The sequence below is a fragment of the Centropristis striata genome, chromosome 8 (assembly GCF_030273125.1).
Source record: "Centropristis striata isolate RG_2023a ecotype Rhode Island chromosome 8, C.striata_1.0, whole genome shotgun sequence".
Lineage (NCBI taxonomy): Eukaryota > Metazoa > Chordata > Actinopteri > Perciformes > Serranidae > Centropristis > Centropristis striata.
The window spans coordinates 8,089,867-8,113,402 of NC_081524.1; the positions used below are offsets into that span (position 1 = coordinate 8,089,867).

General features: G+C 43.0%; 1 protein-coding gene across 1 annotated transcript in view; it reads left to right on the plus strand.

The window, feature by feature from the left end:
• The first annotated feature begins 837 nt into the window (after positions 1–837).
• The window catches only part of cadm4 (cell adhesion molecule 4), a 198,814-nt gene continuing 176,115 nt past the window's right edge, over positions 838–23,536 (plus strand). The window contains exon 1 of the mRNA XM_059338570.1: positions 838–1,126. Coding sequence (XP_059194553.1) covers positions 1,054–1,126 — 73 coding nt within the window. The 5' untranslated portion in view covers positions 838–1,053. The remainder of the gene's footprint in view (positions 1,127–23,536) is intronic.

Sequence of the window (23,536 nt, forward strand, 5' to 3'; positions counted from 1 at the left end):
CATGAGGGTAACGTTAAAGAGCCCCTTTAGCAGGACCTAATAGGCCCTGACTACAGATGAGCAGGAACAGTGGTTCGTCAGGAGCACAAGTTTTTGTTCCGGGCCATTACCGTCATTGTGAACGACGATTAAACCGAATACACCCAGGTCTGGCCCCTGCTCTCCTCCATGAGTCCTATGCGCATTTGGAGACAAAGAATGTCCCCTAATTTCAATAAAGACATATATCATGTGAGTCATTAAATGACCTTCCTTCCAGTTTTAACCAACAAATAGGCAAATCATCATAAATAAAGAAAACGGAACATATTTTTGCCATCATGTGTGTGGGAAAGGTGAGTTCACGTGACATGGAAACATATTTTAAAGTGAATTCAGAATACAACAAATGACTGCAACATTATTATCATCTCAAACAATAAACATCTGGCTGATTTTCGTCGTCCTAATCATAGTGCCACACATCCTTTTAGGTCCGTGGGACTGAATTTGGAACAAATTGGTTATTTGCGTCTGAAAATTAATGTTGGTTATCAATCACATTTAGCGCGAATTGATTTCAATTAATTGGAAGATGCATCCCTTCTTCCCTCCCCTTCTCTCCTCTTGTATTGCCGGTGTCTTTTTAAAGCCCAGCCTCTCTTTCTCATCCGCACACCCCTCCACCTGCTCCTGCTCTCTGCCATTGGTCGGGAGCGCACACAGACCCGCCCTACTGGCAAGCTTTTTTAAATATATTTACAATGTAAAGTAACCAAGAAAAACCGGCCAAGCCATCATATTCAGGCATTCCGAGGGAGAGAGAAAGTGGGTGTGAGAGGGAGCATTACTATGTAAAGACCTGCCACTACGCACTGAGCGTTTTGACAAAACACACACTCGTCCACGCACAGTCCGCACGCGCGCCCAATCACACACACATATATACACACGCTCACACAGACGCTGAAGGCGCTGTCGGAGAGTGAACCTGCGGGTTCATGTCACTCTGATTTCTCCAAGGAAGAGGAATACTGAGGAAGAGATCACAGAGAGGGAATATCAGCGACAGCGATGGCTTTCGCGACCGTGTGGAACTACTGCGTCCCTCTCACCATCATCACCGTCGCCTGCCTGGTGCGCACTGGTAAGACCCGAGAGTGAATGAGTGTGATGTGAATGAGAAGAGTGTTAAGCTGCCTCGATGTGTTGTGGCTTTCCCGTGCAAGTTTGCTTAAGTCCTGTTTGACGCTTAAAATGCACCGGGCTTCAGTCTGACTGGAAATATCAGGAGGCGTTCAGCGCGGGACACAAACACGTGCAGTTATTTCAGTTTACAATCATCCTGCGGACTGCTGCTAATATTCGCCAACGGGTAATTAGAATCAAAGCCCATTGCGCAAGTCTGGGCTACATCCGAAATGCTATTTGGGTATGACTCATTGTGTTGTGCACTTCTCAAAACGGTCACACTGGAAAGACCCCAAAACACCACAAAAAAGAGGAAAAGTGAAAGGAAAAGGATCGCTCTCACTTTTTTTTGCCCACGAAGACATATGTTATGAAATCATACCATGCTCTGTTGACCCGCGTGCGTCACGGCGTTTTGATTATTTTCTCCGGACATTGGGATTTATTGTATCATTGCTGCAGCTCAGCAGAGCTCCCGGGAGACATATTGTATGTGCATTAATGTAGAAAGCTCCGGCTGAATATTCTGACAGCCACATGAGACGCTCATAACAAATGCCCGCAGTGGACCAGACGTGTGTCACACACTGGAGAGCCAGCACTGGTGTTTGTTGCTGCTTTTTATATTCTGCAGCAGTGTGAGCGACTGAAAGGACCTTTGAGACCTCACCTTATCAGATACAATAACATCTAACAATCAATTGCAAAGCCTTGTAATGGCACCTGCAGTGCCTTTGTCGCTTTACTCTCCCCACTGGAACCTCACAGTGTGGGATAGTCCAGCATTGCTTCCTTATGGGCACAATATAATTAATAGTCACTACCTTTTAACAAGTGCATCTGCTGCAGAAATAGAGATTTGTAAGTTTAGCCTCATGGTGTTTTCGTGCCATCTGCTTTGATGTGCTAAAATGCAGATGAACCTTATTGAATTTCATCAAAGCTTTAGTAATTCAGACTGAGCCGGAATGGCAACAAGGAAGTGCACACATACGCTGCCTCAATGATCTGTGTCTTTTGGTTGCTTTTGTTGCTTTTGTTTACATTGTCCTGTGGCATTTCAAGGGTTAAGTGCTAGGTTTACATGGTCACAGTCAAACCTGTGCTGTTTTGTTGTGATGATGTCTCTTTTACATAGACAGAGCTACATTTCTCCATAGCTCCGTAGCCATTCCTCCGGCTGCACTAATACCAACCTCACCATGGCCTTTGTATTGATTTCTTCCCTTGTGTGTGTTTGTGTGGATCCATTTGTATGTCTGCCCCTGTAGCAGTGAAGGCTTGATTTATGCACAAACGTGTAGGCGTCTGTATGTCATTCTAACTGGAGTACTGTGTAAGAGGTCTGTGCTTGTATGTCTGGACGTCCGTTTGTGCACACGCTTTGTGTGTTGCATGTAAATGTGCTTTGTGTGCGTGTGTGTGTGTGTGCTGCTTACAGTGCCTGGTTTTGCCTGAGCTGCAGGCAACCTCTGCTGGGGGCTGCTCACTGATCACTGTCATTAATCTAGCCACTGACAGGGGCCGGGAGAGACAGGGGGCCGGGGGGGTGGAGGGGTGATACAGGCAGGGGGTGGATGGAGGGAGGAGAGAGAGAAGGAAGTGTAGGGATGGTCTGTTTCTGAACATCCTGCACAGATGCACACACACACTATGCATATGTTTTAAAAACTGTATTTTTGATAACAAATCAGCATGTATTGGTCATTTTTCCTCCCTAGAGGAAAAATGGCAAAACTAATCTAGCAGAAAGGGAAAAAAAAGAGAGAAAAGGAGTGAGGCAATGGGGGTTGTTATTATGCCAAGATAGAGATGGGCAGATTGATTGGGTAGATAGACGGATGAGCAGACAGATAGATTGAGAGGGTGCTGTGAAGATGGCGAGGCTGGGAGACTTGGCCCTCGTTTTGAAGAACGAATGAGAGACAGAGGGATGGAAAGATGGAGGGAGCAAGAAAGGCAGAAAAGAGCGAGGGAGGGAAGAAGAGTGGGAGAAGAAAGGCAGAAAGACTTCACAGTGTGTCTGACGGGCAGGCCTGAGGGACACGCACACACAATCACTCACACACAGAGTCAGCGCTGTGTGTTTGTGCACCGAGTGCATGGCTTTGTGGGGGTGGCTGATCCACAGCAGCTGTGGGCCAAACTTAAAACCCCACGTACAGTAACAAATGCTGTTAACTCCACCTCTGCTGCTTGCCCACCCATAATCGCTAGCACACATTCCTCCATCACTTCCATTCTTCCACCTCCTTCCCATTCCCCTCCAATGCCTCCATTACCACCTGCCTTATCGCTGTGTGCATTAAATCACCTCCATTTGTTTATTTGAATGTGTGCAATGAGAGCCATCCGTTTTGAGCTTGTTCCCCATCAGGCTGTTTGGACCTTGGCTCAGGCTCTGGCGGTTGAAAAACGGCAGCAGTTGGACGCACTTGTGGGAGGAGATTTGAATACCAATTATAGCTGGGATATGTGTGCTAGTGCACACACACACACACACACATACACAGAGGCCATGCATAAATCAATGTCGCTGTGAGTCACAGAAGGGAGGCCTGGCGTGTAAACACAAACATCAAGGGAAATGCTGTACACACAAAAACAAAAAATATGGATGTGCATCAGCACACACATAGGTGCAGAAACACACTTGTGCACTGACGCATACACCTTGCCTACAGACAGCTTTCGTAGTACATTAGAGTTTCTTTTGAACGTAGGAATAGGACTACTAATGCAAGAGTTTGTCTCAGCCCAATTGCAGTTTTTGATGCTTGTCAGACACAGTTTGCATCATGCCAGAGTAAAGATTGCCTTTTTACTTTCAACCACATCGCGCTGCGCTTGCTATTTCAGCGTCGTTCTTTGTTCTTTAATGCGCTGAAAAAGTCTTCGCAGTAAGCCAAGGTTTATCCTTTGATCCAAACCTTGGAGGATAATTCACCCCCAAAATAAAATAAACTTGTCGACAGTTTAATTAAAAAGAGCGAGACCTCCCTTCCTTGCTCTCTGCCCTGCCATCTGCTGGTTCACCGTGTAAATTTGAGCTTAGTGTACAATCAGATTTCAGTGTTCCATTATTTTTTTTTTTCTGTGATTCCCTGTCTTTTGTAGGTCTAAATAATTGGACAAGCTGAACTTGGCAGACGGTGCTGGCTTGCCCGTCAACACAAGAGAAGCTGAAATTAGCCCTTTTTTTTCCACTGCTGTCGTGCACGACTCTGTTTGATCAACCGATGCAGTCTTAAAGGGTCCTGACAGGGTGGCCCACTATCTCAGCTCAGCAACTGCTCCCACATAAGCTCCATAAACAAATTGGACTGTGTCGCTCTTTGGGCAAGTCATGACTGAGGGAGTTACGGAGCTTAGTGTGGGCTGGTTTTATTCTCCTCTGGGCTTTTATGGGTCCATTACTCAGAAGCAGAAGAAGTTCCTAGGCTCACCGTTTAGTGCAGGTGATGTATTTTACAGTAATTATCTCCTAATCTGCCCCCAAGTCTTCAATGCGATCCATAACTCCTGTTTTGAGCTGCTGTTGTTTTGCACAATGATTGCATCTCAATAATCCCTTCCAGCATTATAGACTAGATCCAGACAGGATTTTATTTTTTACATCGACTTAAATAGAAATAAAGGGAAATAAGACTTGCAGAGTCATTTTGTTTCTACTGCAAGGACACATTCGACCATCGCATATCCCTTTTCACATCCTGTTTACAGCACCGTGTTACAGCACCAGGAGTTGTGTCCTCACAAAGAGGTTCATGTACAAACAGAATGCATGAAGCATGGTGATTGAAAGGGGCACACAAAGACACCAATTGGTAATTGAAGCCTTATATCTCATTTGACCATTTGTTTAATTGTCCATTAGTGAAACTTTCTGTCAATCTAATCAGGCCAGCGCTAATGTAGAAACACTCTTTATAGCTGCCACCTCATCTCCTTCCCATTACTATTCCCCAGACAGTGCCGCTTGTGATTATCATAATGGTGATCTATGTCGTCCTTATGTGTCGCTCTGTGAGAACAACTGGCGTTTCACCAACTTTGCCGTTGAAGTTTTTAAATGCTGAGCTGGATGCCAAGGACGTCTCCTCCATTTGCTGGCATCAGAAGCCTGCCAATCAATCTGGCGCTTTTAACTCCATGTGATCTGATTGGCTCTGTGCACCAGTGAGACGCCCCTCCTCGGGTGCAGCTCTCCACTCTGTGACCTGATGTCCCCTGAGCCAGCAGCTTTCCTCCAGTCACTGACCCCTCTCGCTGTATATTTGTCTTTGCCACGGGAGTGTGAAATCAGTAAACAGCGATTCCCTCTGCGCTGCTTCTTGGCGCGACACACAAAAGGCAGTTGCTATGTATTCTTTCTACTGGGGTACAAGGTGTTCTAATGTTTTAAGCCAGTCAAAGTTGGATTGCAGTCGAAAGAGGGGAGGGAGAGCGAGGGGATGTTTGGTGTGAGAATGCATTAAAACACTAACGCCATGGGGTGAGCATTCCTCGCTATTGGTGACACAGTTTCCATGACTAAGAGTAAACGTTTATACCTCCCGCTTGGCCCTGGGCTTGTTTAACACCCTCCCGCGTTGCGGTGACACCTGTCTCCGAAGCTCCCGCGGGGCTTTGCGCTAACTTGGCCAGACAGCGGCCTCCAGTAGCGCCGGTAACCAAGGTGATTATCCTCTCTCAGGCGCTGCGATGGAGCCCTCACTAGCTTTGATTGGGCGAGAGAGGCTGATTGAGCTGAAAAGGGCAAGTGCCTAAAATTGAAGAGCTGGAAACTGTGTACTCTGCCAGCGCGGAGGCTAATACACATCCCATCTGGAAGACATGATGTCGAGACAAGAGGACGGGGCGGGTGGTAATGAGGTGCTCGTCCAGGGTAAGGAGGATCAGTTAAGGACTTAAACCCAGGTGAAACTGTCAAGGCGGGGCACGGAGGTTGCCAACAAGACCCCATTTCCCTTTACCCTTGGGAGGTCTGTGTGTCCAGTGGAGGCTAGCTGATGAAGAGTGACCAGGCTTAGCAGGGGCAGCGAGGGAGTGATGGGGTCAGAGATTTAGAGGGAAACACAGAGGGGGAGAGAGGGAGCGATGGCTGGCTGCACAGTGTATAAAAGAGTGAAGGAGGAGAGCGAGGAGGGGGTGAAGCGCCACGGGCATGCGTCACAGACCAGTGAAGCAGGGAGGAGCGGAGCAGAGGAGAAAGTCAGGCGGAGAGGAGTCCAACAAACAAGTGAATGATTGCAGGATTTCAGCTCTGAAATGGGAGGGTGTAAAAAAAAAAAAAAGACAAGGGAGAGAGAGGAACCCCTGCTGCGCCGAATGACGGATTTAGAAGGGCAAAAAAAAGTGAGGAAGGAGGAAAGGGTGAGATTAAGAAGGTGGGGCCGAAGCAGAAAAGTACAGGGTGCTGGTGCGATTAGAGGATGGGGGTGAGGAGGAGGAGGAGAGGAGGAGACAGAAAGATGGATGGTGATACACAGAGATAAAGACTGAGAGAGGGCAAGCACTGTGTAGGTGACCACACCAGAGAGACAAGGTGTCATGATCGATGAGGTCACAGTGTGCACACACACACTTACACACACACTCTCTCTCTCTCACACACACACACACAGGCACAAGCAAACAAGTATTGAAATTGTTTCCCAGCAGCTCATGGCCAGTCCTCCCACTTTCAGAGAAGCTGCACTGTGCTTCGGCTCGGAGGATTAAACACCCACACACGCACAGGGCTATTCATCTGTCTGCCATTTAGAATCCTGCTTCGTATCATTGCCATTAATAGGTTGGCTTTGATGAGATTGTCGGATGCAGAAAATTGCCAGTCAAAGCAGTGCACTATCTACTGGGAAATCAGATGGAGATTTTCAGAAGGCGGACACAACAATGCTGAAGAGGTCTCAGATGAGTTTTCTATCTTAGAAAACTCTCAAAATGTCTCTCCCACGAGTGGCGAATTCATTTGAGCTATGATCACGTCTGTCATTGATAAAGTGATAGTGTCAGATGCAGAAACCTCAGTAAGGACATATTTTTTCTGGTGTAATCGGACTTGATTAGATCATACTAATGAATGTTTAAAACATTATGAAAGGACTTTTGAAGTTGGGAGGAAAAAAAGGCACGTTGCCTTGAAAGGAATGTATTTAGTGAGCGCAGCTTATCTTTGCAAATGTAACAGCAAAACACACTTCCTGTTTAAGTGTATGTGCTTTAAAAACCCGAACGCTATCACTCAACGAAAGACAAGTGATAACAGCAGCTGCCAATAGATCAAACTCAGATTGCCCCACTCCATTCTGGACGGATGCCAAGTGATTGTTGACACAGCTACTGAAAAAAAAAAAAAAAAATCCACTGCAGCTTTCACGATACTTCCTCGACACACCCCTCCACTCTCTCCGTCTCTATCTGACTATTCTTTATCTCGTTCTCAGGCCTGAGACAAGGGCTTCAACATCAGGAGTAAGCTTTGATCCACTTCATTAGCAAACCGTAAACAACCATTAATTATAGGCAATTAATTAGCAGCACATGAAAACAATCCTCGAGAAGTTGGCCGCTCTCAAAGACCCCCAAGCGCTTGTGGGGAGGAAAGAGCCAGTGAGGGAGAGATGGACAAAGAAAATGAGAAAAAATTGAGGGGAATAAGCCTGCGGTCATGCTTAATGTGCTGGGGCGAGATTTACCGCAATGATTTGCCGGGCTCTTTTGAGATTCATAAGGTCATCAATTCATGCTCTGCTTTCAGCAGGGCAAAACAAAAGTAAGGCTATGCAGCCGTCTGCACTGAAGTAAAGAGAGAAGAAAAGAAGTCAGGCCAAATTGGATTGGTGCTGCGATTGTTTCTGCAGAGATTGTTACAGTTGGCAAGGCCACTTAAAAAGTGGCCAAGCACCAGCGACCTTGAGGAAAGCTCTGGCTGATTCTCTCCCAGGATTCATTTTCTCCCGTGCAGCCAAAGGGGCGTTTAAGTGCACGACTGCTGATTCACCTTATGGCCGTTAACAGGTAAACCTCCTCTCTGCTCGCCTACTATAAAGTGCGGCAGCAGACTGAATCGGTGCTTTGACTCGTGTCCACAGACGTGTTCCTATCTACGTGTCCATCTGTCGGCTGCATAATGTTATCATGTGCTGCAGAAGGGCCGCGTCTTTGCTTCCTGGCCATTGTAGGAGAGGAGTGGAACAGCCGCACAGTCTGTGATACTGAACGAGTTTGACAAAAGCCCTGGGCATTGGGTGCAGTTGCGGAGAAACGGTGGTTCATAGCAACTGCCACCCGCTGGGGCCGTACTGGTGAACTGAGTTGTGAAACAGCTTGTGGGGGCCAGTGGGGTTCTGTAGTCGGCACCAAAGTTATTTTTCGCTTGTGTGGAGTCCGCAGTGACGGACAGCAAGTGGTTTTTGTGTCTGCAATATAGATCCTAGAGTTTTGAAAGCACCACAGTACACACAGCGTGGCACTGTCGCCTCTTGACTGCATATACAGTAACATACTTTATTGCAAGAGAAACTAATAAAAGAAAGCTGTGGGGGAATGTTCTTTCACTCTTGATTATTTTTTCTCTTCCCAAGGGCCAAGATGGCTACCATCTGTCCTCCCATTTATCTGAGCAGCTTCCAGTTTCCTGTATGTCTGATCCAAAATGACCCATAAGACGTGATTTTTAAAATGTGCTTCTCCAACATAAATAAATATGCATTTCATGCCAGCGACTAAAATGTATCTTAAGATGAATCTCTGCAATATAAAATGACAGAGTGGTGCACTTGTAATCATGTCTAAGTTTTGCATAACGTTCGTGTAAGCTTAAATTGCATTAATCTGTCGTAATGCCGAGGCACGCTGAAGCAAAAACTTGATGTATGATTTGGAAGGCAGGAAATTGAGACTGCCAACAAAAATGAAGGCTCGAGAATCCGAGGGAAGATTATATGAGGAAGCGTGAGTCTGCAAAAATGACCAGAAGTTAATTTATCAACGTCAGGATTTTGTTCATCCGAGATAACGGAGGAGACGTTTTCCATATCTGGTTAATGTGCCACTGTTGGTTAGATTACTCTGCCTGGAAATGTTGAACAAAGCATAATTTGACATTTTGGACAGCTTTTTTTAGTCAGTTTTACTCTGGAAAATTGAAAAATTCATCAAGTGGTATTAAAAAAAAAAAAAAATCACCAATTTCAACATTTTTTCAAAAAGTCCTTTTTATTAGAAAACATCCCACTTCTTCCTCTCAGTCAAAGCTCTTTTTGAATATGTTGTGCAGAGGGTAAATATTAAAATAACATTGTGGTAGCAAGATTGCACATAATTATGCAGAATTTCTCATCGTTTTTTTGTCATTAACTTGAATTTGAATTGCATTCATGAATATAAGAAAGATAAAGATAAATAAGTTTCGTTCAAATGACTTTTAAATCTGTCAACTGTGCTGCCGTGGTGCTATGAATCAGGTAAGCTGCACATCAGCAACACATCTCCTTAACTGTATAAAAACTCCAATCCTAATTGGCTCACTTGTGTAGATTCAGTATAATAACATCAACATTATCATATATTTATCAACACTTATGTATTCATATTTTTCCTCCGCTTCTAAAGCACTTCACTCAAGACCATGACAGCATTTGTAGGGGCCGTCAAATGTACCTTTGTGACAGCACACGCTACTTGTATATGCAATTATAACTGATGCTTATTTACCGTGGAGATGGATTCGAGTTGTGCTGTGGGGAAAGCGATTTACGAGCTTATGGGGGAAAATTAAAAACAAACATAAACCATAGGTAATTAAAAAGCAGGTTGATCCCAAATGATGACTGATGTACAAATCTCTGGCCGTGTTACAGAAGTGTGCACAAATCTGTGGCGAAGCAGACAAGCAGACTTGGCTTCCACACACACACACACACACACACACAAATTTGCATATGCATGGCTCCAAACATTACGCTGCACTCTGGAGACTGCCGAGACCTTTTGGAGTTTCCAAACTTATTTACCACAGCGTGTTGTGTCTTGATGCTCCGTGCCTTTTAAATGTCATGTTCCCTCTCTGGCCTCCTTTTTATGAGCTTTCCCAGGATAGCGCTGACAAATAGAGGGACACACCTGCTGATTATGTTTCAAGTACAAAAACATATTCACCAATGCACCCAGACAATGTTTTCAGACTCTTTCTCTTCCATGTAGCATCCTTTTTTCTGCCTTTTGTCCTCAAACAAAAGCTGTTTCACTCTTGATTGCCGCTCTGGTTTTTTTCTCTCCCTGCCTTTTTTATACCTTGGTCTTTCCCCCTCCATCTGTCTTTCTTTCCCTCAACCCCTCCCTTCTCTCTGATCCCTCCCTTCCAATTCTCCCGCAGCGTGAAGCAGGTTCAAGGGGCTCAGCGGTGACTTAGTGTCTTTTTGTTTGTACTCACCATGATCACACAAAAGCTTTTTGTAGTCCTCCTTTACGCCCTCCCTGTGCGCTTGTCTTTCCACATCTAACCTTGTTGGTACTTAAATGCCCATGCCCATGCCCATGCACACCCCCCTCCTGCGTGCTCCAGGTGCATTGGTCCGCATGAATCCGCTCCAACTGTTATTGAGAGTTTGCAATGAGAGGGAGACCCACTGATAGTTGGAAAGACAGGTTCTGGTGAAGGGGAGTGGGGGACTTTTTCGTTGCCAGGATCGCTTGCTGATGGATCTTTTGGCTCACAGTCTCTCCTGCCTCCCTACTGCTTGCACCCCGTTCCCCGCCTCCTCTTCCTCTCTATCTCTCACACTGTAGCCGCAGGGTACAGCAACGCTCGGGCCAGGTGTGGAGAGGTAGACAGTGAGCGGAAGAGAAAAGGAGAGAGGGAGGATTGACAGGGCCCAGGTGGCGAGCTCCAACGCCTGTGCTTCTGCTTTGCTCTCCTCATTTGCATAGACAAAATGGTTTTTTCCTTCTGTCTGACTCTTTATTTTCCTCCCTCTCCTTCCATTTACACGCGCCGTATCGAGTCATTTCCTATATTATTCTGGGTTTCTCCCCGCTTCCTCACCCGCCACTGTTCTTGTTTCCCAGGATAAGTTACACTTTCACTTTCTCCCTTTACTTTTAACTTTCTGTTTTCTTTTTATAGACAATTGCTTTTTTTCCCTCCCTCCCCTGTTTTACCGTACCTCCAGATTTACCTACTCTCCCCATCTCTCTTGCTCTGGGCTTGCTGAACTGTGCATTTTACTTATGCTGCATTGCAATATTCTGGAGGTGGAGGCTTATTTTCACCGTACATGCACTTCAGAGACCGTGCAGTCCCCTCAACCATCTCCATTCATCTCCCACCCACCTTCTCCAGCTCCCATGACTGTTTTTAACTAACCCTATATCTTCTCTCCCCCTCCCTTTGTCCTTTCCTTTCTCCTGAAGCCTATGCATAACTTTGCCTTCCTATTATTATTTGCAGCAAAGCAGAGTTTAGCTCCTTCATATTTAATTCCCTCATCAACTTCCTACCAATCTCTTGTGATCAGGCCATCACTCACACGCAAACACACACTCCATCACTCTCCTTTTTTCCTCCTCTACTTTTTCCATCTCTCTCCCTTAACCTCTATGGCACTTTATCTCACTTATCCATTATATATCATGATTCACCTCTTCTACTTGGCCTGCTCTTGGCATATTGGCCATTTTACAGTTGTGTGTGCTGTTGTGTAGGTGTGTGTTGGAGAGAGGCTGCGCAGTATTCTGCTCACACTTGCAGGCACATACACATGCATCATTGTCCTGACGTTTTTGTCATGCCAAACACACTCCTGACTGACTCGGCCTGAGCCTGAGCCTAAATTGTGCATAAGCGAGGATGCTCTCAGAAATGTACATTTTCTAAATAGTTTGGGTCCTTTTTTAAAATTCTGCACACACGCATAAACACACCTTCCTTTTACAGATATGCCAGGTTCTCATTGGTAAAATTGCACAGGGCTATATAGGAGCCCACATATAGACTGTCACATATATACAGGTGACACTATCTGTCGGATAGCTACACACAGATTTGTGTACACTCTGTCTCTCTCACACACACATACACACAAATGAAAACAGCCATCAGGTTCCCTCAGAATTGCTGAATTGAGTTATGTAGCCTGTCAGTCAAGTCCCAGCTCCCACACACACACATATACACACACACCCCTGACAGATTCCTTCCACACACACATCGGTCCGTCTGACGGTGCATATTTCGCATGGGGAAGGGACTCAATTACGGCGAAGGTGAAAGAAGCAATAAACACGGCACAGATACAGTGAGGCGCGTTCAGCAGCACTGCAGTCAATCACAGAGCAGGTAGGTAGCCGCCGCCGCTTTGCTCATCCAGTTGTGAAGTGCAGAGAATGGCCAGGGTTGGTGGGGGGAGGGAGGGAGGGAGGGAGGGTGGGTGGGGTGTAAGGGAGCAAAACGCTGCCATCCGACCCTCCTGAAAATTATGTGGCTGCAACCAACTTACATGGACCTGCCACTGAGAGGACAGAGAGGTGGGATGGATGGCAGTGGGAGATGATAACAGCCCACCTTCATTTCAGCCCTCAGCACACACACACACACACACACACACGCATAATCAGCCACATTCTGTGTATATACACAAACAAACACACAGTCATACTTGACCGTTACTGGCACTGTAGCACACGATTTGGTCACCCACCCACGCTACAGGACCAACAGCACAATCACACAAAATAGTGCATCATTTGCTCAGGATGCATCTGTTGTCCTTTTCCCTTTCAGTGTGTGGGTTTATGTGCGAAGCTGATATAACCAACACCTCGCCTGATGTTGTTGCTGCCATCATTAACACAGTGGGATGAATATATTCTGGACACGATGCACATGTGACTGTTTATCACCTTTCGATTAGCCCTCCGACGCCAAAGCTATTTCAAGGAGTGTTTTACTGTCACATTTTACTCACTGCAGGCTTGTTTTTTTTAACAAGTGTTTCACTTTCTTTCATCATTTATTTTATTTAAAAAATTGAAAAAATGGAATCTATATATAAACAGCATTTGCAAATGCCCACAAGTGTTACCAATATTGAAAAAAAAAAATGAAGACGCCACCTGCTTTAGATATTGAACTACTATGTTTTTACAACCTCTCCTCTCTATTCTGTGTAGCCTGAAGTTTTTGCTGATTTTTTTGACATGTGACCATTGGTCTCATCTGAGTCATTCATGGCTTCCCAGTTGTGCACAGTTGCACAGAATTTAATGTTTTTTACAGAATCTGTTTTTTGTTAATGTTTTATTTTTGCCGAAATTTAAAACGGAACGGGTAGAATAAAGTGATTGTGGGGAATTATCACAATTTCAAGCTTAGATTTGGCCATCTTTCCTGATTGAAGCTTTCTGGCTAATTATTCATTCAAGGATCATCACAAGTTTAAAAAAATTCAAAAACAATTTGTGTTTTTCCATTTTTTGTCTTTGAAAATTATTGTAATTTTGGCGATTTATTTTGATTTCGGTTTTTAAAGAAAACATGCTTTTCCAACTGTTGAAACGGATCCAATCTACAAACAACTGTTGTTGTTTTTGCAAATGAAGGAAGATTATACTGGTTTATTTCAACATGGACCTCACTTTCATTTTTCTCACTTTTCTATCATTTCTATTCATTTTGATAACATTATTCATGTTAATTGGTGATTTAGGGACAGCGACCTCGCTATAAAGTCCAATGGGGCAAAATAGATCATCAGATGATCACACAGATGGCAAAACAACTCAGGTTACCCAAACATAATTGGAAGACAATGTAGGAATGACTTCCTGCATTAACTTTGACCTACTGTACTAAATGTAGTTTCAGGTGCACTCGCGTTGGGTTTGAATAAAATGGTTCAGATTATCTAGCTGAACAGTTGGCGTTTTTACAACCTGTCTGACCATCACGTCGTTTGGGCTTCTTGCTCCTTACTTTGATGAGCATAATGTTATCATGACCAATAAAAAATTATAGCCGGAGCCACAAAAATTACACCCAAGTTGTAATAAACTGGAAATATCAACTGGAAGCACCAGTCCCTGTGTGCAGATATCACTGAGCTAGGACACAAAATGTGTTCGGGATGCTGATATTTGGCAGCCTTGGGCATGTTCACAAACTGACAGTTTGTGGGTTACACCTGGCAGGCTTACCAAAAATACAAAATTGAGAAGAGCTAGACAGCTGACAATTGTGCTCCTTCTCAGCAGTAACAGGTAGCCTGTCTGAGTTGCACAGGTGCTGTTTTCTTACCCGCGTGTCATAGAATATACACAACCTCCATCCTGCATGCAGGCTGATTTACCTTCCAGTAAAGCATTTAAAATGTGTCAGTATGATCCAAACAATCTGTTGCTGTTGACAGACTTTCACATACTTGTAGTTGGTGATGTTCTGCCATACAGCCACCCACACGTACACACAGTTCTGAAAAGTTTCCTTCATGCTTCGCGTTCCCACACAAAAACGTGGAGATTCAAACCAACAGATGGAGGTCTGCACATATATACAGGACATGCATGCAATTCGCACAAACAGATGAATGAGCGCCTACTTGAACTTGCACTCATGTCACACTGTGACAGTTTAGTCGTTGCATTAACGGCATCACACGAAACTAGACTTGATAACTACAGCAGAGGCAGAGAGAGGGAGGGACTGCCTACTGAGAATCTAATAGTTCCAGCAGCTCTCTCACTCACCTCAGCTACCTTTCGATCCTATCTGTCTCTCTCCATCTTTTATTCATTTCTGTTCCCCTCAGCACATCCGTATTTCTCTCTGCCTCCTCCCCTGTCTCCCTCTCTTCCCACCTTGTCCGCTTCTGAATTTACCACCAAGGCTTGCCTTTTGGCAGTTCCTCCTCCATTTCTCCCACCCTACTAGTCTCCCCCTCTGACTCTTTTTTCCTCTTGGCCTCCCTTTCTCTCCGTCATAGCCTCTTTTGCTCAGTCTCAGTATCAAATCCCATTCTTTTGTACTTGGCCCAAAACCTCTGCCACTCTCTTTCTGCCTTTCACTCTGCACCTTCTTTCAGAAGTTTGACTTGGCAGAGATCTATAGAGGGAAAGCCTAGAGGAGAGGGGAGGAAAAAAAGTTGAGGTCAGACGTGCTGACGGCGAGAGACCCGTACTGTAAAGAGCATCGCCAACACACATCCGCCAGCTTAAGATTAATCTCATTAATTGCTTGTGCGAAACTCAGGGTTGTGACACTCTTGTTATTGCTTTGTATTATTAATAAAAAGAGTTACGAAATGGAGGGGCCGAAATCAATAAGCAGGCTTGAGGGGAAATTAAACAAGGAGAGAAGGGGACAGGGCACGGGGACAAACTTGGTGCAGCTCGGACATAGTTATTAGTGGCTGCTGCCCTTTAATGAGGGTTATTTAACACGCTAGAAAACAGGCACACACAGCAACCAGCAAACTGAATGCTGATTTGCAACAGCAAGTACAAACCAAAGTCTGACAAAACTCCTTTTATCCTCAACTGAAAACAGTGGGAGTGAAATATGAAGGTGCCGGAAAAAGCGAAGAACTTGGCCAAAACCCTGGAGCCTGCTCACCCCTAAATCCCCCACCGCTCACTCTCGCTTGTGTGTGTCGTTCGTTCCACTTTTATCCTCATTTACCTCTCTGCTCTGGGTCTTTTTTTTATCGCTCTTCCTCCCTCTCTCCCCTTTTCCCACAGCGCCTCTCTTTTATGGGAAATGTATTCATTACAGGACAATAAAAGCCTGATTGGAAAGACCGGACTGTCTTTCACAAACGGGGTGTTATAAAGCAGGACAGAGAGTATGTGATGGCATTACACACCTGATGTCTTCACTCAATGGTGGCGTTGATTTTCTCCGCACTGCTGCTTACCCCTCAACATCGTATCAAAGCACCTGTGATAGAACATTGTTTTTTTACGCTATTAGAGTGAAGAGGAGAGTTCTAGGAAATCATCTGTGCCTAACTGCTGCTCCGCCTGCAGCTCGAATATGGAGCTATTCACTGTTATAAATGCAACATGGGTTTCAGAGCCACTTTGCCAATGCTATATTTACATTTAACAATCGTCTGGATCTGAATGTGACACTCGTTCAATTATGTGATGTGTCTCCCCTGTGTAAACACAGCACGGCGGTGTAATGTAATTCAGTACAATAAAGACATCGCAAGGCTGGATGACAGAGATGGATAGAGCAACGCACACACACAACCTCATCTGCATGGTGTAAGTTCAGCCGGGGTTATCGCTCCCAACTTTTCTTCACATTTTTCCCTGTCTGCTCTTATTTTCTCCTCTACTCATAAAACAACGTGGGAGATCACAATTTTGGACATTTGTTGCCTAATGTTGATGCAAGCAAAACCAATACAGAAGAGTCTTAAACATGCATGCTTTCTTTTTTATAAAGTTTATTTTTGGGGTGGTTTTTGGTGCCTTTATTGGCTAGTACAATAAAAATCCTTTATTTCAGACCCAGGGCATGCGCACAGATGGCACTAGGAATGGGGGAGATATATCCCCCCAGATTCATAGTGATCCCAATCCGTCTGTGCTACGGCTAATGGTGCGTTCATGGTCTATACAAATGTCAGAATTTTCGACATTGTTCTAAGCTACAAGTTCTGACTTTGAAATTCGGACTTTGAGTGTGAATTAAACACGCCATAAGGCGTTACGGTAGAAACATGTTAGACGCACCTTTTAAAATAAAAGCAAACACATGTAGCTTTCAAAATAAGAGCACATGGATGTGTTAACAGAGTCCCCCACAGAATTTACAAGAAAACTGTAAAAATATGACGCCTTAAATAAAACGGAACCCTTATTCTCCTTTACAATAATTCATTAAAATATGCAATGATTAAGATGGAATAGTGGCAATAGAATCTGTGAGAGGCACCACTTTAAGGCTTTTAGGGCAAAAATTTCTGACAAAAAAAATCCTGTGGGACACGCTGGTTCTAAAGGCTTGACAGACTGGACAGATAATAAATTGCCCAGCAGTATGTTCAAGGTAATGAAAGGAGGAGAGATGTTTTTGGGTCCTTCATTGAGTCAGCTTCAAGTCAGTAAATTTGTTTGGCTGCACTGGGAATTTCATGTACAAACTTCTTTTTATTTATGTTAGTATGTCAGTTTACACTACAGTTCATTTAAAATGTTTGAATAAAACATGTTTTGGTTAAGGCATGGAGTGGAAAAAAACTCATTGAGTTGAAATCATTTGCCGACAGCTTCGTACCCCCCAGTTCAAAAATCCAATCTGTGCCAACATACAGCAAAATAACAACACAGAGTAAAAAAGTACAAGGCACTTTTCCACAAATTTCAATGTCTAGCATACAGACATGTTCACCAGTAGTTCCAAAGACTGGAATAAAATCTGAAATCTGCATGCAGGGTTTACCAGGACAGAGATTAAGTTGTTTTGCGACTCAGTCTATGTGCCCTACACATAAATTTGTACATCAGATTCAGTAACACAGCAGAGCAGGTGGGTACCCCTACACCGACAAACATATGGCTTGCACTGGAGCGTCTTGGAGCTCTCAGCAGCAGCCTCATGCTGTCATTGTACAGCTGAAGAGAAGAGGGGGAGAGAGGGGATGACATGCAGTAAAAGGAGAATCAAACCCAGGCTGCAGCTATAGACTTAACCTTTGTATGCAGGTTCTACCAGACGAGCTACCGGGGCTTCTCACTGTAAGCTTCGTGGCTACATCCATTTCTTTTGTGCAGCATTTGTGTTAATGACAGTTAATTGTCAGGAAAACACTTAGAAACTGAGAAACGCGCTCTGGTAACACGTCTGCACTGTGTGAACATCCTCAGAAATGTGTGTGAATATTTGCATCTCCAGAAACACATTTATCCTCGAGTGATTAAATGGCCATAACAATATATTGGCGGAAAGCTAATTGAAGATATATCAGTATCAGTGAATCAGTTGGCTAAAAATTAACAAGAATTTTGCAGAACAGAAATGCAAAAGTTCTGTTTGAGGTACTTTAGAAATGCCGAAAGAACTTAAACTGACACTTTTTTGTACATGTTATGTGTAAATATTAAATAAAAGGACTATATATGATTTTGACATGAAGTTAACTACTGATAATGGCTTTCAAATCAATTGATTATTCCATGATCAACAGTATTCTATCTTATAAGTAGACTTGCATCAACCTACAATGGAGATACAGGATGGAGATTAGTACTTTTATCATAACATTAGTGCAATAATATTATTTTTGGTGTATTAAGCTGGATTATATACTGTAAGTAGTTATGTACTCCAGAGAAAGTTCAGAGTGTAACTGCATGGTCAGCGGACAAAAACACATTAGCCATGAAAGCAAATAATTATAATTTTTTCCCCGTTTCTCTCTGAAAAGATGCCAAATGTGGTGACATCATCGCTGGCCTCCCTCAGCCACCATTAATGATTTGTAAAAGACTATATAACCAGCAGACACTTTTATTACATTCTGGCACAGAAAAGCTCAGCGGCATTTGATTGGAAAACAGTCCAGTAACTGAAACAATACAAAGTCGACACTGCACTGCACTACAGAAGGAGAAAAAGCCCATCCTATACAAACCACTGCGGCAATAAAAACAAAATAACTTATATTGTAAAAACAAATAGGCAAGTGATGGGAGATAGATTGGTTTGGGAAAATGGAAGCTTCCTATAAGATATTTCAGCTTTAGTTTTCATTAAAAAATAGAACTAATCTTGGAGTGTTTGTTTCCAGCATCCAATACGATGAGTTATTTCTACAGTTCAGAAAGATTGCCCTCATATAAAGCCCCAGCAACAGAAACACCAGGTATTTAGTGTAAATACCTGTCATGAAGTATAGTTTAACCTCAGGCTTAATAACAGAATTTGTCAAAGAGAGATCATCGAGTGTTGTGTGAGCTCATACTGCCCATTTTGCAGAAAGTGTATTGAGCTGAAACAGTGCAAAGCTCAGTCAGCAGTGATGAATCCGGCCTGCAGGTGTTTACAGGTGTAGACAAGTGTGCTGTCGACTCTCCAGGAGCCACATGAGTCAAAACTAAAAGTCTGAATATGCAACAAAGCAGAATATGCTTGTGTAAACTCTGGCAGATTTAGGAACCCCTGTGTGTGCATTGTTGTGTCATATTCATCTCAAGGTAGTGTGACATTTTGTGCAAATGCATGCACGTGATGCCTGTTTGCACAATTATCCAGTAATGGTTGTCAACAGATCCCTGTTTGAACTTATTTGGATATAAAACAGACTTGTTTTGTCCTTAATTTTGCTTTGGCAACATCTTCTGACAGCTCCACAGCAGTCAGCAGTCATTTTTTGTAATTACACACATCCATCCCACACTATGGCCCTCATTTATAAAACAAGCGTACGACAGAAAGTAAGCGTAAAGTGGGCGCACGATCATTTTCTACGCAAAGCTCGGCATTTATCATTTATCATTTGCGGAGAGTACGATCAGATCTCACGTCTGCTCTCAGCTCGTGTACGCAAATTTGAGTCAGCGTGAAGTCCACAGGTCTGAGTCTGAGAATTGATGTTAGACTATTGTATTGATGCCTGGAGCTGATAAAACTCTGTGTTGTTTTGTTTTTTAATGGTGACAAAATTCTTGAAATTCTTGAAACCGAATACTAGCCGAAGTTATTAAATGTTTGTCTTCTGTTATTTACCATTATCCTGCTGGACACTGGAGCGTCAGCGTCTCCTTCACCACTGGTTCCCGGTTGGTGAATAGTATCCCTCCATCATAACAATAACAATATTTGGATAGTGTATAGGCTATTAGGCTTTATACTGTATATCACAATGTATAAATGAAATATTCCAACCTCATCGGGAGTTTAATCCTCTGGGTTCTGAGCCTATTTGCCCTTTATATACCGCATACTATTTACTATACCCATGTTTGGTATTTTCTCAGCACAACTTCAACATGATCTAAAATTACTTTTTCACTTTAACCCAAAATTATACTATTTATGACAATAAAAAAAATATGCTCAAACTGTTTAAGACCTGAAAGACCTGAAAAATGTAAAACATAGGTTACAAATATGAACATATATAGGTAAAATTTAAATATAATAAAACAATACATAAAAAATACCATAAAACATGTTTATTTATAGGAACAGTGTTAGATGATTAGACCACTTTTTTCCATTTTTACAGAATGCCACGTCTGCCTCGTTTCATCCTACTTTTACAGTTGAATAAGTATTTTTGTACTATCAAATTAAAACGATCATATCTTGTTATGGGGCTTTGACAAAAAGCCAAACACCAGCGTGATCATAGACCCCAGAGGGTTAATCGTCCGCTACTCTGCTGACAGCGGCACTGATTTCCTTCCTTTTCACTTTTATGCTGCCAAACAAAACCAGTTTGTTGTGTTGCAGCTGTTGGACCTCAGCGTTTCACTTTCTGCCTCTGAGAAATTCCTCTTCTTTTGGATTAAAACTTACTTTAAAACATTGTTTACCTCCTTCAAGTAAAAGGCTGTGAAAACTTTTAAGTCTGTGCTCCAAATGTAAAATATTCACTGAACTTGTTTGAGTTTAGAACTATACGAAGTACTTTTATTTCATAAATCTCTGTCGCTGCGTATTTCTGTAATATGTCTATATCACTCTTGTTGTTATTTGTAACAGTGCACTTTGCTAATAAAGCTGACTTTAGGGATTAAAAAAAATCCTCTTTTTGACCGTATTGCGCCCTTCGGTGTCGTAAACTCTGGAGCCGAGCCATCTGAATCGGATATATAATGAATGAATGAATATATATTAGGGCGTGGTATTTAAATGATGCTTGTTTCGAGCCGCCACATTTATCAACAGCCGATCATTCTTATGCTGTGATTGGAGAGATACGATCGTTTGATAAATATATGCTTCGATCTGCACTCGTTTGATAAATGAGGGCCTATATATATATATGTTCTGAGCATTAACATCCTATTCATTGCACATGTGCACCTCATAGTGCTATATAATTCATGCATGTTATTATGGCACAAATTGAACATGCTGTATGTGCACAAGAATGAAATTATAATGTATAAAGTAGGGTGTTAAATGAATACACTGGTATCTGAATGTTACAGAGGAGCTGTGTTGAGAATGTGTTGAGACCGACAGCATGATGTGCTGGGAAGATTAAGGCTCCAAATAAAATGTAGCCCAAAGCCCAAATTTCCTCTTTGATGTTATCTTTCTCTTTGCCACATTTGCTATTTCACAGTCAGGTCAGCGCACTCATGAAGGTCTTTGTAAGCACGGTGCAAAGCATGTGTGGAGGTTAGTACTGAAACGATCTCTTGATTAAACGAATAGTCAGTGGACAGAAAATTAATCGACAATTATTCTGGGAATTGATTAAGTGTTTCAAAGGCCTGCGATTCTGTGGGGGGACTCTCAGAATCATGATTAAAACTGAATTAAAACTTTTAGTCCCAGTTTGTAACACAGGCCGTCTGTCTGAGATAACCCTGATGACATCACTGTGACATCATCAGGGGGTGTTATTTTCTCATACTTAACAAAGCTCCTTCATAGACACAGGAGACATTATGCAAGTGTTTTCCAAGGCTGAGTAGTCCTAACCATGACGAGTACACTGACCTTCTTGTGTTAAAATGATGGAGTGTTGTGTAAGGTCATTTATTGTGCAACATTTGCTGGTTTCTGCTTCTCAGATGTGAGAATGTGCCGCTTTTGTGTGTTGTATTCCATTTTAAATTGAATTGAACATTTGGCTGAACAAAACAACGTTTTTCAAGTGTCAAATTGGATTCTGGGAAATTGTAATGGGCTTTTTTGTACTGTTTTCTCACATTTTAAAGACGAAATGGGGAATTTATCAAAAGGAGAATTCACATATTGAAGGACAATGACAATAATTGTTAGCACACATGCTCATGACTGTCTTCTTTCTTTTAAATACATGTGTTGAATGCACTCTTTATGTGCACATATTTTCATTAATGTGAAGCGTATGACATCAGGTTCTGGTGAGAAGAGGTTGTGGGTTGATTCATGGTTGAAGGACAAATATTTTCTTTAATTACTAGTGCAATGCCAGTAGGAAGTATGTATTCGTATAGTGGGAGATTAAGTAAACACTTACTTTTCATAAGGTACCACACCATCCAGCACATACACATTGAACATTGATATTTGCAGGAAACTATTAGAATATTATTGGAAAATCGAACCTTGTAGCGCACTTTAAAACTCCGAAAGATAGGTAGGCTAAATAGACTAACAGATGAGATGAGTCGGGGTGGAAATCCAGAGTGAATTGTGTTACTGACCAGGTGTAGGCCTATCACACAATGGGGCGGAGCTCCCCTAAAAGGCGTCCGATCGGAAACAGTGCAATGCCGCAACATGTCCTATGTAAATAATGGTATTTTGAAAAATGAATTCTAAAATCTTCGTGCCATGTGCAAGCCATATACCAAATCTGAGGTCAGTCTGACTAATGGTCAGCGAGATATGCCCTAGACACACACACCCACACACACACACAGACACACACACACACACACACACACACACACACACAAAGACGCTTCTTGCTATTATAGATAGATTCATGCAAAACTGGCAGGAAATGTCTTTTTTACTCCCTCAAATATCAATATTTCCTGCTTCTCCTTGTTTTATTTCATACTAAATTGAATATCTTTGGATTTTGGACTGACAAAACAAGACCCTTACATCCCCTTGGACTTTGAGAAACCAGGATAACAAACATACAATAGACCCATTTTTGTCTTATTCAGGATTAGGGTTCAGGGTTTGCAAATGTTGAGTGTTTAGAGTTACTAGGGGTTGGAACATTATAATTATAGAATATGATGGCCATTCCCTTGCTCAATTATGACTCACACGCTGTTGCAGGGTTATTGTTACTACACTCGAAGGTGAAGTGAAAAACTGGCCAGCACAGAAAGGGAGGGACAAGTAATGTAGTTTAGATATGGGGATAATGGTGCACATTTTCAGACTTCCTCTTCTGGAAGACTGCCATACTGTTGCACTCAGTTGTTCACATAAAAAATGCCACAAATAGTTGTGTATCAGATGGGAAAAAAAGAGAGCTGCAGAGAGAAACTCAGCATACTTTATCACCTCAGCACAGCTGGCCAATGAGTGAGTGAAGTGGGTGTGAATGTTATGTTGTTAGTTTCGCAAAGTTACAGATGTTGTCGGTGATAGCAACTCTTATTCGACTTTGAAAAGGCGTTAGAGAAGAGTGTTTCTGAAGCTACCAGACATCTGACGGAATATACC